Source organism: Silurus meridionalis, chromosome 21, assembly GCF_014805685.1.
Source record: "Silurus meridionalis isolate SWU-2019-XX chromosome 21, ASM1480568v1, whole genome shotgun sequence".
NCBI classification, from domain to species: Eukaryota; Metazoa; Chordata; class Actinopteri; order Siluriformes; family Siluridae; genus Silurus; species Silurus meridionalis.
The window spans coordinates 17,618,311-17,633,304 of record NC_060904.1 but is presented as its reverse complement, the minus strand read 5'-3'; the positions used below and the strand labels follow the sequence as shown (position 1 = coordinate 17,633,304).

Genomic DNA, 14,994 nt, shown 5'->3' with positions numbered 1-14,994 from the left:
TTTAACGATAGAAAGAATGCAAACTTTTGTACTGAAATGAATACACCGTCCAGGAACGTCCATACAACAGATCTCGCGAGATCTGTGCGATCACAGTAAAAGAAAAGAAAAAAAAAACAGTACGACTCTCGCGATACTTTAAGTGTAAGGGGGGGGTGAAAGAGATAATAAAAGTCTCGCGAGATCTAAACGATAACAGTGGAAATTATTCCAACTCCTGCGATAGTTTTAGTGGCCGTTGTACGAGAGGAGAGGGAGAGAAGACAGGGTCTCGCGAGATTGCAGCGATCATCGTAGAAATTTTACAACTCTCGCGATACTTTCAGTGGCCGTTGCAAGAGAGGGGGAGGAGTTTGTTAAAAAAGAAAACAAAAAAAAAATTATAACAAGAAATCTCGCGAGATCTGAGCGGCCGTTTAGGAAAAATGGCCGCTCACGGAACGATTCCTGGAACGGGGAACAACATCAGGTACAGTCCGGGTCGTGACAGCTGACCTACGGCGAAGCCGGTTTCTACCCCACGTCAGAGCGGATGGGTAAAGCGGCCTGCGACAAAGGGGGCACAAGGGAACATAGCGCGTCCGTTTAAATAGTCGGAGGAAGTGTGGGAGCTAGCCGGAAAGCTAACGCTGAGGCGACGTTAGCTAGCTCGCTTAGCTGAGCCAAGACGTGACGCCCGGGGGCTGAATCTGCGCCTTGAGGCGGGATTCAGTGTAGCTGATAACAGCCGCAAAAATGAGCGGATCGGGGCAGGACAGCGAGCCTGAGGCGAAAATCCTCCACATCAAGCGGCTGTACAGGTGAGAGACCTCACGGGGCTTCAGAGGGGAAAAACTAGCGTGAGGAGCCTACAACTATAACACACACACACACACACACCCACGCGCGTGCTTTTATTATCCTTTACATTACACTTTATATTAATTTATAACACCTTATTATTCATTCCATTATATCTATTTCAACCTTTTGCATACTTGCTAGTTACTCAGCAAGACCGAAATCTGCCTAGTGATCATCTGCTCTGCATTTCACCAAAACAAGTAGCAATATGAGATCTTCAGAATCCTCAAACACTGACATGCGAATACAAAATGCACAGGTCAGCAACATTTCCTAACAAATGACTCGTTATTTAATATAACAGTAATAAACCCCTAATGACTGACAGCTGTCAAAAGAATCTGCATCTGCATTTCCGGTTGTAACCTTTAATTTCCCGGTGTACATCATCAAAACATCTTTAATTCCACCTGGTCTACTGAGGAATTCATTGTTCCTGTCTGTCTAAGTGGGTGTACAGTTTCCGTCGACTCGTGTGTCTGTGTGTGAGACTTGTTTTCTCCTGTAATCAAACAGGTTTGCGAGAAGATTCATGTCAATTGTATCTAGGGTTGAAAAATTCCAGGAATTATCAAAAATTAAACTTTCCATACGAATTAATGGGTATAAACTCGGAATGAACAAAACTGCAGGTTCGCCTTCAACATGAAGAAAAATCAATTACAAAAAAAAAATTACAAAAAAAATCAATACAATAAACATAACACACGTCATTTCTACAATCCTGCACGTCAAAATAATGCCAAAAAAACAAAATAATAAACAATTCAGTCGAAGTCAAAAATGTCATTTAAACAAAAAATCCGTATTCGTTTGCATGCATGTCGGCTAATGACCAATCAAATGTTTATATTTATGTCTGTATATGATTCAAATCTGTAATCAATTTCCATAAATTACTGGTAAGTTGGAATATTTCCCAAATTCTCTAGATGAAGTTTCCCACCGCTTTGCAGCCCTGTTTGTGTCATAGACACTACTTTGAGAAGGATGCGAGGTATATTTTTGTTACCCGTTGTGCAGGTTGTTTGACGTTTTTGCCCCGTTCTGTTCAGAGCCGTGGTGGAATCCATTACACAAGCTGGATGTGATCATCAGCAGCAAGTCGTCCTACAGGGAGGTCTTCAAACCGGAGAACATCAGCCTGAGGAACAAGTAAAAGATCTTGGCTTGCTCTGAGCGCACTTTGTCTATAATTGATTTGAGTGCTGTGTGTGTGTGTGTGTGTGTGTGTGTGTGTGTGTGTGTGTGTGTGTGTGTGTGTGTGTTTTTTCCCTTTAATGAACCTCCTTCCTGCCAGGTTGAGAGAGCTGTGTGTCAAGCTGATGTTCTTGCACCCGGTGGATTACGGCCGCAAGGCGGAGGAGCTGCTCTGGAGGAAGGTCTACTACGAGGTCATTCAAGTCATCAAGACCAACAAGAAGGTACAGATGTTTACAGAAACACAGTGAGGGTGTTGTTTCCTGTTCATGGTGTATGTGTTGTTCAGTACCAGTACCTCACACTGTGCTGCCTCCACTGGGCCCCTGAGCAAGGCCCTTAACCCCAGAGCTGCTGCTGATAAATGTTGGTAATTCTGGATTAGGGCATCTGCTCTAAATGCTGAAAATTATTGAATATCAGAGATAAACATTGGGGTTGGAAATTCATTGTAATTAAAGGAGGCAGGAAATATTTTTATTTAAAAATATGCTAAGAAGTTTAAACCCCAACATTGTCAGACCGCCCCCTGCTGGGCACCTGAGCAAAACCCTTAACCCTAAACGGCTCGGGTGTGTAACTGAAGAAAAGGTGCTATGGAAATAAAGTACTTCTTATTTAGTTATAATTATAGTGGTATTTTTGAAAAAATAACGAAATAAATCTGGAGCGCCACCAAAAAAAATGATATAAACCACTTCCTGCTAATCGTGCTAGCTTAACTACAGCGACAAAGGACGTGAATATGTAAATGTGTGTGTATTATGCGGTCCACAATGTTCTTGGCTGTTTCTAATAGCTCCCTAACCCTCGTCCTGGTTTTCCTCGTGCAGCACGTCCACAGCCGCAGCACTCTGGAGTGCGCCTACAGAACTCACCTGATCGCTGGAGTCGGCTTCTACCAGCATCTCCTGCTCTACATCCAGTCCCACTACCAGCTCGAGCTGCAGGACTGCATCGACTGGACGCACGTCACCGACCCGCTCATCGGTGAGAAGCCACTCCGTGCTCACGTACCGGGCGATACGATGAAAACGATCTGACGCTTTTTCTGAGATGATAAAAAAAAAAAACGCAATAGTAACGATGTCATGCATTACATTTTTGTAGAGCACGTGTACATCATCAAAACATCTTTAATTCCACCTGGTCTACTGAGGAATTCATTGTTCCTGTCTGTCTAAGTGGGTGTACAGTTTCCGTCGACTCGTGTGTCTGTGTGTGAGACTTGTTTTCTCCTGTAATCAAACAGGTTTGCGAGAAGATTCATGTCATTTGTATCTAGGGTTGAAAAATACCAGGAATTATCAAAAATTAAACTTTCCATACGAATTAATGGGTATAAACTCGGAATGAACAAAACTGCAGGTTCGCCTTCAACATGAAGAAAAATCAATTACAAAAAAAAAATTACAAAAAAAATCAATACAATAAACATAACACACGTCATTTCTACAATCCTGCACGTCAAAATAATGCCAAAAAAACAAAATAATAAACAATTCAGTCGAAGTCAAAAATGTCATTTAAACAAAAAATCCGTATTCGTTTGCATGCATGTCGGCTAATGACCAATCAAATGTTTATATTTTATGTCTGTATATGATTCAAATCTGTAATCAATTTCCATAAATTACTGGTAAGTTGGAATATTTCCCAAATTCTCTAGATGAAGTTTCCCACCGCTTTGCAGCCCTGTTTGTGTCATAGACACTACTTTGAGAAGGATGCGAGGTATATTTTTGTTACCCGTTGTGCAGGTTGTTTGACCGTTTTTTGCCCCCGTTCTGTTCAGAGCCGTGGTGGAATCCGTACACAAGCTGGATGTGATCATCAGCAGCAAGTCGTCCTACAGGGAGGTCTTCAAACCGGAGAACATCAGCCTGAGGAACAAGTAAAGATCTTGGCTTGCTCTGAGCGCACTTTGTCTATAATTGATTTGAGTGCTGTGTGTGTGTGTGTGTGTGTGTGTGTGTGTGTGTGTGTGTGTGTGTGTGTGTGTGTGTGTTTTTTCCCTTTAATGAACCTCCTTCCTGCCAGGTTGAGAGAGCTGTGTGTCAAGCTGATGTTCTTGCACCCGGTGGATTACGGCCGCAAGGCGGAGGAGCTGCTCTGGAGGAAGGTCTACTACGAGGTCATTCAAGTCATCAAGACCAACAAGAAGGTACAGATGTTTACAGAAACACAGTGAGGGTGTTGTTTCTTGTTCATGGTGTATGTGTTGTTCAGTACCAATACCTCACACTGTGCTGCCTCCACTGGGCCCCTGAGCAAGGCCCTTAACCCCAGAGCTGCTGCTGATAAATGTTGGTAATTCTGGATTAGGCATCTGCTCTAAATGCTGAAAATTATTGAATATCAGAGATAAACATTGGGGTTGGAAATTCATTGTAATTAAAGGAGGCAGGAAATATTTTCATTTAAAAATATGCTAAGAAGTTTAAACCCCAACATTGTCAGACCGCCCCCTGCTGGGCACCTGAGCAAAACCCTTAACCCTAAACGGCTCGGGTGTGTAACTGAAGAAAAGGTGCTATGGAAATAAAGTACTTCTTATTTAGTTATAATTATAGTGGTATTTTTGAAAAAATAACGAAATAAATCTGGAGCGCCACCAAAAAATGATATAAACCACTTCCTGCTAATCGTGCTAGCTTAACTACAGCGACAAAGGACGGAATATGTAAATGTGTGTGTATTATGCGTCCACAATGTTCTTGGCTGTTTCTAATAGCTCCCTAACCTCGCCCTGGTTTTCCTCGCAGCACGCCCACAGCCGCAGCACTCTGGAGTGCGCCTACAGAACTCACCTGATCGCTGGAGTCGGCTTCTACCAGCATCTCCTGCTCTACATCCAGTCCCACTACCAGCTCGAGCTGCAGGACTGCATCGACTGGACGCACGTCACCGACCCGCTCATCGGTGAGAAGCCACTCCGTGCTCACGTACCGGGCGATACGATGAAAACGATCTGACGCTTTTTCTGAGATGATAAAAAAAAAAACCGCAATAGTAACGATGTCATGCATTACATTTTTGTAGAGCACGTGTCCATGGTCAGTCAAATCAAACGCCAAAAGTTCCGTGTCTTTCTTGTCCATAGGTCGTAAGAAGCCCGTCTCTGCCACGGCGAAGGAGATGGAATGGGCTCAGATGGCGTGTCATCGATGTCTCGTGTACTTGGGTGACCTCGGTAAATACGCTGCTTGAACGCGATTTGTTGGATTCTAAAATATCAACTGTAATAAAAGCGAAATTTCCCTCCTTTCTTCTCGTCACGTGCAGCACGCTATCAGAACGAGCTGGCAGGCGTGGAGGCCGAGCAGCTGGCCGAGAGATTTTATCACCAGGCCCTGTCTGTTTCACCGACCGTCGGTGAGAAGCATCACACTTACACACTTACACACTTACTTACTTACACACTTACTTACTTACACACTTACACACTTACTTACTTACACACTTACACACTTACTTACTTACACACTTACACACTTACTTACTTACACACTTACTTACACACTTACACACTTACTTACTTACACACTTACTCACTTACACACTTACACACTTACTCACTTACACACTTAATTACTTACACACTTACTTACTTACACACTTACTCACTTCACACACTTACACACTTACTTACTTACACACTTACTCACTTACTTACTTACAAACTTACTTACTTACACACTTACTCACTCACACACTTACACACTTACCACACACTTACTTACACACTTACTTACACACTTACTTACTTACACACTTACACAATTACTTACTTACACACCTTACACACACTTACACACTTACTTACACTTACTTACATACACACTTACTTACTTACACACTTACACTTACACACTTACTTACTTACACACTTACACACTTAATTACTTACACACTTAATTACTTACACACTTACTTACTTACACTTAATTACTTACACACACTTACTTACTTACACACTTACTTACATACACACTTACTTACTTACACACTTACACACTTAATTACTTACACACTTACTTCACACACCTACACACTTACACACTTACTTACTTACACACTTACACTTACACACACTTACACACTTACACACTTACTTACTTACACACTTACTTACTTACACACTTACACACTTACACTTATCTCCGATGCCACTGTTTCAACATAACACACAAATAACTCCATCTTTACTTTTTATTTGTTCTTTTTCATCTTTTTATTCACTGCTGTTATATGAATAACCGATACGATTATAATTAACAAAGCAGTGATAAATTATCTCACAACTCTTTTCTTAAATACCGATCGACAGCGGTTTCCTTGCGCACGTGTATACGCATGAAATATAGAGCTACACGTAAAAAAATTTACGTGTGACTGAAGATTTTTTCTGCCTTTCACTGTTACTTTTCTGTAGGTAATAATTAAAAATATGATTAGTGTCTAAATGCATTGTAAAGAAAAAAAATACTTATCAATACTGTGCTTAGTTACACAGAAATCCATCATAAATGGATGAAATGATTACTAATCTTTCATCTATTCTTTCTTTCTCTGACAGGAATGCCTTTTAATCAGCTCGGTACTCTGGCCGGGAGTAAATTTTATAACGTAGAAGCGATGTATTATTACCTTCGCTGGTGAGTTCGCAAGTCTTTGTATTACATTTTAACCTAAATACACACATTTTCCATCCAGCCTCTAGAGGGCAGTGTTTCCACTTTATACAGCTCTGAAAAAAAACACACATTCCAGGTACTGTATATCAGAGATCCCCAACCGAACAGTACAGACTCCCAAGAACATTTCAGGGGGGAAACATCATTAGATATCACATTGTATTTTGTCGCTTATCGTATGTTTTGCTAATTAAGAACCACAGTCTAAATTTATACACAGCAACGTTTCAGAAAACATTATCTCCAAACACGTAGAAGTTCAGCTATTTATCACAATGAGCATCACACAAAGAAAACAAAAGAACAAGTGATGATGATAACAGAAAGACAAACAGTGTCTGATAAGAAAAGGGAGAAAAAAAGAGCAGCATTGGTGCTTCTATTAGTTATATGCAGTTGCTATGGAGACATATTTTGACAAATTCATAAAAAATAAATGTAAAATAGGCAAATAAATGATTGGTGTATTAAACCTGCCAAACACACACACACACACACACACACACACACACACACAGTTGAGGTGAAATCAAGACCAACCCGCTTTTCCTGTCCACCAGCATTCAGTCCGAGACGCCTTTCGAAGGAGCCTACGGGAACCTGAAGCGTCTGTTCGATAAAGCGGCCAAGATGTACCATCAGGTGAAGAAACAAGAGACGAAGAAGCTCTCACCGTCACGCCAGAGGTCCGTTTTCACGCCTCACTAATGTGAAAGCACATAATCAGATACAATTAAAAAAAAATGTAGTCTTAAATGGCGAATTCATTAACGAATATAAAAAAAGATATTTTCACCCATTTTAGATCAAAGGACATTAAGCGACTCCTCGTAAGCTTCATGTACCTCCAGAGTTTACTGCAGCCCAAGAACAGGTAAAGCTGAAAGCTCCATGAGGAACACACACATTTTGGAAATGTCTGGAAAAGTATGGGATTTGATTTGAGTGATTTCCCGGTCTGGATTAGTTTATTAGTTTTAGATAACGACTCAAAACTCGTCATCATTTTTAAAGAGCGTTTTTAAAAAGTGTCATTTACATCGACTTAAAAACGCGTGTGTGTGTGTGTGTGTGTGTGTGTGTGTGTGTGTGTGTTTAGCGTAATGGACGCAGAGCTGACGTCGCTGTGCCAGTCGGTCCTGGAGGACTTTAACCTGGTGCTGTTCTACCAGCCCAGTCCGAGTCACGGCAGCCAGTCGGTCAGCGAGGAGGAAGACGAGCATGATCAGACCTTTAACGTTCTCCCAGACAGCCTGGTCTTCAAAATGGTGGTGATCTGCCTCATGGTGGTGCACAGCTTAAAGAGAGGAGGTGAGGGACGGGGACGAGAAACGATGTCTATCGCTACTTTTACATTTTTTCCCCCTTTTTAGTATTAAGTGGATCATTTGTTTGGTTTCAGGTTCTAAGCAGTACAGCACCTCCATCGCCTTCACACTAGCACTTTTCTCCCACCTGGTGAACCACGTGAACATAAGACTACAAGCCGAGCTCGAACAAGGAGAGAGCGACGTTCCGGCGTTACGCACCGACGTTCCCATGGGTATCTAACTCGCAGCCTCACTTCCGTTTCAGCTGATTTGCATATTTTTCCATCAGTCGCTCAAAGATCTGATACGAACCAAAACACGGCAGAATAAACAATGCTGATTTTATCGAACTGTTAAATGATATACGTTTGTTTTTTTTTTTTTGTTTGTTTTTTTAGACAACGTCGATCCTCGAGAGCAGACGAACACACTTCCCTCGGAGGGCGGACCACTGCAGAACGGCTCCATAGAAGAAGAAGACGGAGACGACGAGAACGACGAAGACGAGATGAAAGACGATGGGACGAAGGTTTCTGAGAAAACCCCTGCGAAGAAGAGCAGTGAGGAAAAGCCGAAACAGAAGAGGAAGTTCTCGCGGCTGTCGATGCTGCGACGGCGCCGCTGCCCTCGCAACGAGGACGAGAGCGACCTGAGCGAAGGATTCGAGAGCGATGAAGAGGAGGACGAAGAACCCCCGAGAGCCGACGGTCCGGGAGTCCCGGCCAATTCCTCTCTGGGCAAAGACGCGGTGGGGGAGCAGGGTGTGTGGGAGAGTGGATCCGAGGAGGAGGAGGAGGAGGAAGAAGGCGGCACCGCGTTCGATGTCGAAACGGACTCCGATATGAACAGCCAGGAGTCGCGATCCGATCTGGAGGACATTGAGGACGCGGCAAGTCCGGTGCAGGAGCAGCAGCAGCACGTAGAAGAGGAAGAAGAGTCGAAGGCACGTTTGTCACGTGACGAAGTCTCCACCCCTCCCGCCACCAACGGCCCGCTGCTGTCCGCCGACCCCAGCATCAGCAGCAACCTGCAGGCCGTGTCCTCACAGCTCTTCCAAGCCAAACGCTGCTTCCGTCTCGCACCGACCTTCAGCAACGTCCTTCTGATACCCTCACACACCTCCAACACAACCTCCGATTCAGTCCCCTCACACGAAGCCACGCCTCCTGTAGACACGCCTACTATTGCAAGTATGGAGATCACCAATGGAACTAATGACAATGGTTATTATCTTTCTATTGTTTTTGTGCTCATTCTCATACGTTCTCTTTTTTTTTTTTTTTTTTACTTTACACTAATCATTGTTTTCTTTCTTTCGTTTTTATTTTTTTCTGCCCAGACGTCGACACCGAGGACAGCGAGCACAGCAACCCGTCATATCACAGCGAGAAAACGCTCTCGGAGAGACTGGAGATTCTGACCAACCAAGGCCTCATTCAGGTGGTCAAGGTCTTCGTGGATTGGCTGAGAACAAACACGGACATCGTTCTCATGTGTGCGCAGGTATAACGACCTGTGGGATTACAGATTCCCATTGGTTAAAGGTTGTTGAATGTTGTGTACACCGATCGGGCATAACAAGCCGTTTATCTCGGTTTCTCTGCTTTCTGTCCACTCAGAGCTCTCAGAGTCTGTGGAATCGTCTCTCAGTGCTGCTAAACCTCCTGCCTGATGGGAACAAGATGCTGGAAGCAGGTGGGTCGAACCCTTTCACAGTAAACACACCACACACTCCGCGGGATTGTCGCTCTCACAGGCAGGTTTGGTGACTGACTGCAGCGTTGCCGTGTTTCAGATCTGGGTCTGAAGAAGGAGTTCAGGGATCTTCTGGCGTGTAGTGAACAGCCGGACCTGGTGCAGACGGTGCTGCTGCCCGAGGACCAGGCGCTACGTCACCTACCCGCCCTGAACCTGACACACCGCCGCCTCGACTTTACTCATCACAGGGGCAGCCTGAGTCCACGGCAGGAGGTTGACCTTCTCACACACCGTTTACACTTAAACCTGTTCATATCAACACCACACATCATTAGAGATCAGTCATTAGCGGATTTCACTCATAACGATTGCAGGCTTTCACAGATGCTACCCGGAAAAACTATCTGTATGGATTTTTGTCTATAGTTTAAGCAAACAACTATTGGCGCCGGAAAAAATAAACCGAATAACCGGTCGACCTCTAATCATCACGTGTGTTTTATTGATTTTGACCGTATTTTTATTTTTTTTTATAGTTTTATTATTTAAAAATTGCTAAGTGAAAAAGTGCTGTATCTTTTTTTCCATAGCGAAGGAACAGAGAAAAAAGAATTTGGGGGGGAAAAATGTATTTAAGATTAAAAGAAAAAAAAAATGTAAATGCTTTTATTTATTACTCACTTTAATCCCCCGTTCGCTAAATGTTTTCTTTACCTGCTCTTCCCCCAGTGTGTGGTGCGCTTGTGCTGTATCCGCAGCTTCGGCCACTTCCTCACCGGTCTCCAAGGCAACGTCCTGCACTACAACCCGGAGGCGGGGATTTTCACCAGCATCAGCCAATCAGAGCAGGACAACATGGTCCAGCAGGCGAAGGCGCAGTTCCGCATGGTGAGTCTGGAGGATCCGGCGATCACGAGTCGTCAGATTTGACGGCAAAAAGTATTGGCGCCCCTTTAGATTATGATATGTTCTCTCTCACATTCATATTCATAGTTTTAGATGATACTGTTTCTATAATAATGGGGATTTCATGTTTTCTGGACGGAGACACTTATTTGGTCTGCATGGAAGCAGCTAAGCTCGATATTCTAGTTGTAACTTTGTTTTCCTGCGTTGTCAAAATGCATAAATAATTTTATAGCAAATAAGTATTTCTGACTGTATTAACATTTGTGTTTCTTTTTTGATTAATGAATTATAACCTGTGTAAATTTTTCTTAAAAGCCTCAGCTCAATCTCTTCAACGCTTAGAATAGATCTGAAAATTGAGTCTTTTGGGTTTATTTACGTCACCGGCCCCTGTAGGACATTTTAATTTGCACCTCTCCAGCATGTACAGAACGCTTATATAAAAAGGAAAAAGAAAACATTTTAAAGCACCATCTGAAAAAAGAAAATGCAACCCCTTTTGCTGTAGCGGTGCCACTCACTTAAAGCAGGAATAAATGATAGGGTGCGCAGGCCTGTGGAGAGCCAAACACGTTCCCTTTCGCACCGCCTTGTCATATTAGCGAGGTGTTTTCGAGAGTCTGACGTCGCTAGGCAACCGCGCTGCCCTCGCGGAGTAGAACAAACGCTGATTAAAGTGCCGCCGTGCTGTGCTGGAGCACCGTCAAGCTGACAAGGCTTTAGAAACCCGAGATGTGGTGTTCTGAGAAATTGGGGGAGGGGGAAAAGACTTAAGCAAAGTACAAAAAATATCGAAAGAAAGCAAAAGTAAAAAAAAAAAAAAAAGTTTTGCGATCGCGTCTGGTTTCGGATTCCATCGTCTGCCGTGTTTCACTGTGATGTGTCTCCTGTAGGCTGAAGAGGAAGCACGCAGGAACCGGCTCATGAGGGACATGGCGCAGCTCCGTCTGCAGGTTCGTGTCCTCACGTCACTTTCACCAACACTGTCTCATAAACTGGTTAAGTTCTGGATTCTGATTGGTCAGGAGGTTTTGATTGTGGCAGAATCACAGGTTTCTACTGTATTGTTTGTTATTGTAACAGCGTTAACTGTAAACTTTTGATGTATGGAAGGAGCCTCCAGTGTGAACAATAAAACTGGAACTGCAAGTTTTCTACCATGTTCAGGACTGCTGTAATATGGAACTATTTTATATATATATATATATATATATAAAATGTGGTTTATTAATTAATAGAATTAATTAAATTAAATTGTTGCAAGGTTTATTCACTAAATTTACTCAATTAACACCACGATCACTTGAGATGCTCATTTGAAAGTGTGTGCGCCTGCAGTTAGAGGTGTCCCAGCTGGAGGGCAGTCTTCAGCAACCCAAATCCCAGTCGTCCATGTCTCCGTACCTGGTGCCAGACACTGGAGCTCTGTGCCAACACCTGAACCTGCTGCGGCATCTGGCAGCAAGCGGCTGCTTCATCATCATCATCCCACGCACAGGTCAGAACCCTCACCCTTCAGAACCACGAGCTTTACGAGCTCCACCAGCGTGACCGCCGTCCCCAAGCGCTTCCAATTACAGTTCAGCTCACACAAGTGTCATGGAATTGTTTCCCGAATTAGCGCCATCTAGTGGAGACGAGGCGGTTAGAGATAAATTGTTATGCAACGGCATGCATAATGACCAAACGTTCTCTCTGCTCTCAACCAATCAGGTTCCAGAATAAGATTTCTGGTCACCTTTAACCCTTAATAAAAATATTTTATGCCTGATAAAAATGAACCCCTATATGATCGAGACTTTTATACAAAAGTCAAGTCCATGCTAAATTTTTGAAGAACTGGTGGAACAGTCCCTCTTTCTTCAACTGGGGACCATTCTCAGCTAGGGATGGTTCCACCTCAACAGATTAAAGATCCATAAAGGTCCTGAGCAACTTAAGGGAATGGATTTGGACTAATTAATATCAACAGTCTGCTACAGTCGCTCAGGACCACAGGTTGAGTTTATTCTCCCGTCACTGCAAATGATGTGATGTAATGAACGGACATTTGGTGCCATCCTCATACTTCCTCTTGCCACAGTCACCGCTGCCTTGCTCATTAGGGATAAGCTTAAAGTATTATAAGGAACAAGCATGCAAACATAATACATTTTATACAACTTATACAATCTCTATAAAGCTGCTTACAGACGATGTGCATTATTAAAAGTGCTCTACAAAAAAAAAAAAGGATTTGAATTAGTGTGGAAAACCGTGTATAAACATTCTTTTTTTTTTTTTTATATTATATTGTATTATATTGTATTATATTATATTTGTTTATTTTTCTGCTTTTTTTGCCTCTCAGTCATTGATGGACTCGATGTCCTGAAGAAGGAAAATCCTGGTGCGAGGGACAGCATCAGATTTTTGGAGTCTGAGTTTCGGAAAGGGAATCGGTAAGAGTGAGCTGTGTGTGTGTGTGTGTGTGTGTGTGTGTGTGTGTGTGTGTGTGTGTGTGTGTGTGTGTGTAAGTCTACAATTCTCCATCTCCTCTGTTCTATTTTATTATACACCAATCAGGCATAGCATTATAACATTCACATTATAACATTCACATAATAACAATGACATTATGACATTATAACATTCACATTATATATTATAATGAGCGAGTTTGACAAATTGTGACGTCTAGACGTCTGGGTCATAGCATCTCCAAAACTGCAGCTCTTGTGGGATGTTCCTGGTCTGCAGTGGTCAGTATCTATCAAAAGTGCTGTAAGGAAGGAACAGTGCTGAACCAGCGACAGGGTCGTGGGCGGCCGAGGCTCATTGATGCACGTGAGGAGCGAAGGCTGGACCTCTCTTACAGGAAACGACTGCACACGTTTTCCCTGTCATCAAAAGATCCCTTGCAGCTTTTGTTGTTTCTCAGAACAAGCAGCTCTTCTAGAAACTCGCTCACCCGATGAAAGCAGAGATTATTTTAGTCCACCTGAGAAATCATATCCACGTGTCATCACCTTGTGTGTGTTACAGATATATCCGGTGTCAGAAAGAGTCCGGGAGGAGTTTCGAGAGGGATAAGCTGAAGAGACAGGACATTGAAGCGTGGTGAGAATCCATCGTCAGTGTGTTTTGAGTTGTTTACGTGCAGAACGTTTGTGTGATTGTGTGTGTTGTTTTTTAAGGCACCTGTATAAAATGGTGGACAGCTGCCGCCAGCTGACGGGATCTCAGAGCGGAGGAGACGAGGACACGGCCGGCATGGTGACCATCCTGACGGGGTACTCGGTGGAGGAGCTTGCCGAACGCTCCGCCCCCATGAAGGTTCGTGGTGGTGCTCAGGCGCACCGTTTGATTTGTACTCGCTAAATCGGTTGGTATGTGCAGCTGTCCGCCACGCCGTCCCCCTGCCCATCTCGCTGCCTGTTTATTTTTAGAGGCTCGTAATTAGTGCCCTAGGTTCAGGCCTGATGCTGACAGAAGCTTCTGCAGTCGTTAACGCTGCTGTTATGAACCTGATACTGAAACCGCAGAGACGACGTGACCGAGAGACAGCGCCGTAACGCTAAACGCTCACGTCCACGTGCGATAGCGATCCGGGTTAATTCATTTAATCAGGATTATAACGGATTTATTTAAAGTGTAAACACTTTTTCAAGACTGATCATTATGTCTGAAACACATCAGGACAGATGTTAGGTATTGACTAAGTGTTTTATAGCACAAGACAATTACATTGGATTTTATAATGAATTTATTTATAAATATGTATGTAGAGAGAGAGAGAAAGGGGAGGGATGGAGGGATGGATGGATATTCTCAAAAAAAGAATTATAGCAAAAGTACAATGTAGATATATATTGTATAGGATTGTATTTATTTATTTATTTTGATGAATTTTATTTAATTTTTTTATATATATAAACTCACACACACATGCGCTCTCTCACCATCACACACACACACACACACACACACACACACACAGTTTTATTTTGGTCCAATTCAGAATTTTTTTTCTCATTAAATAAATCTTGATAAAAACAGATACAAAGAAGCGACTTGCTCAGGTATCATGATTATTGCAGACTTGAGTCTGTTCTCTAAAGTTCTAACGTCCTCCTCTCATCCCTCTGTGACAGTCGGCAGTCCAGGCAGTCGTGGCGGCGGGGATGGAGCTGAAGAACGTCGTGGAATTTTACCGGCAGTGGAAGGAAATGGGCTGAAAGAGACTGAGGGAACAGGGGACTCAGCCCAGCGCTCAGCTAATCACACATCGACTCTCTATCTCTCTCTCTCTCTTCTCCTCTCTCTCTCTCTCTCTCTCTCTCTCTCTCTCTCTCTCT

The 14,994-nt window shown here is 43.2% G+C and overlaps 1 protein-coding gene across 2 annotated transcripts in view; it reads left to right on the top strand.

The window, feature by feature from the left end:
* Positions 1–387: 387 nt before the first annotated feature.
* smg5 (SMG5 nonsense mediated mRNA decay factor) overlaps positions 388–14,994 on the top strand; it is a 15,553-nt gene continuing 946 nt past the window's right edge. The window contains exons 1-22 of one of the 2 annotated variants that reach the window (XM_046833861.1): positions 388–800; positions 1,899–1,998; positions 2,144–2,267; positions 2,877–3,033; positions 5,147–5,236; positions 5,329–5,418; positions 6,623–6,701; positions 7,301–7,426; positions 7,546–7,614; positions 7,840–8,051; positions 8,143–8,283; positions 8,449–9,240; positions 9,390–9,553; positions 9,670–9,745; positions 9,846–10,021; positions 10,478–10,636; positions 11,551–11,610; positions 11,996–12,155; positions 13,008–13,098; positions 13,682–13,756; positions 13,834–13,972; positions 14,791–14,994. The exon at positions 14,791–14,994 is cut by the window's right edge and continues 946 nt beyond it. In XM_046833861.1, the coding sequence (XP_046689817.1) occupies positions 2,169–2,267; positions 2,877–3,033; positions 5,147–5,236; positions 5,329–5,418; positions 6,623–6,701; positions 7,301–7,426; positions 7,546–7,614; positions 7,840–8,051; positions 8,143–8,283; positions 8,449–9,240; positions 9,390–9,553; positions 9,670–9,745; positions 9,846–10,021; positions 10,478–10,636; positions 11,551–11,610; positions 11,996–12,155; positions 13,008–13,098; positions 13,682–13,756; positions 13,834–13,972; positions 14,791–14,874 (3,039 nt within the window). In that variant the 5' untranslated portion in view covers positions 388–800; positions 1,899–1,998; positions 2,144–2,168 and the 3' untranslated portion in view covers positions 14,875–14,994. Of the gene's footprint in view, positions 801–1,898; positions 1,999–2,143; positions 2,268–2,876; positions 3,034–5,146; positions 5,237–5,328; positions 5,419–6,622; positions 6,702–7,300; positions 7,427–7,545; positions 7,615–7,839; positions 8,052–8,142; positions 8,284–8,448; positions 9,274–9,389; positions 9,554–9,669; positions 9,746–9,845; positions 10,022–10,477; positions 10,637–11,550; positions 11,611–11,995; positions 12,156–13,007; positions 13,099–13,681; positions 13,757–13,833; positions 13,973–14,790 lie in introns of both variants that reach the window. The other variant, XM_046833860.1, reaches the window with a different exon arrangement.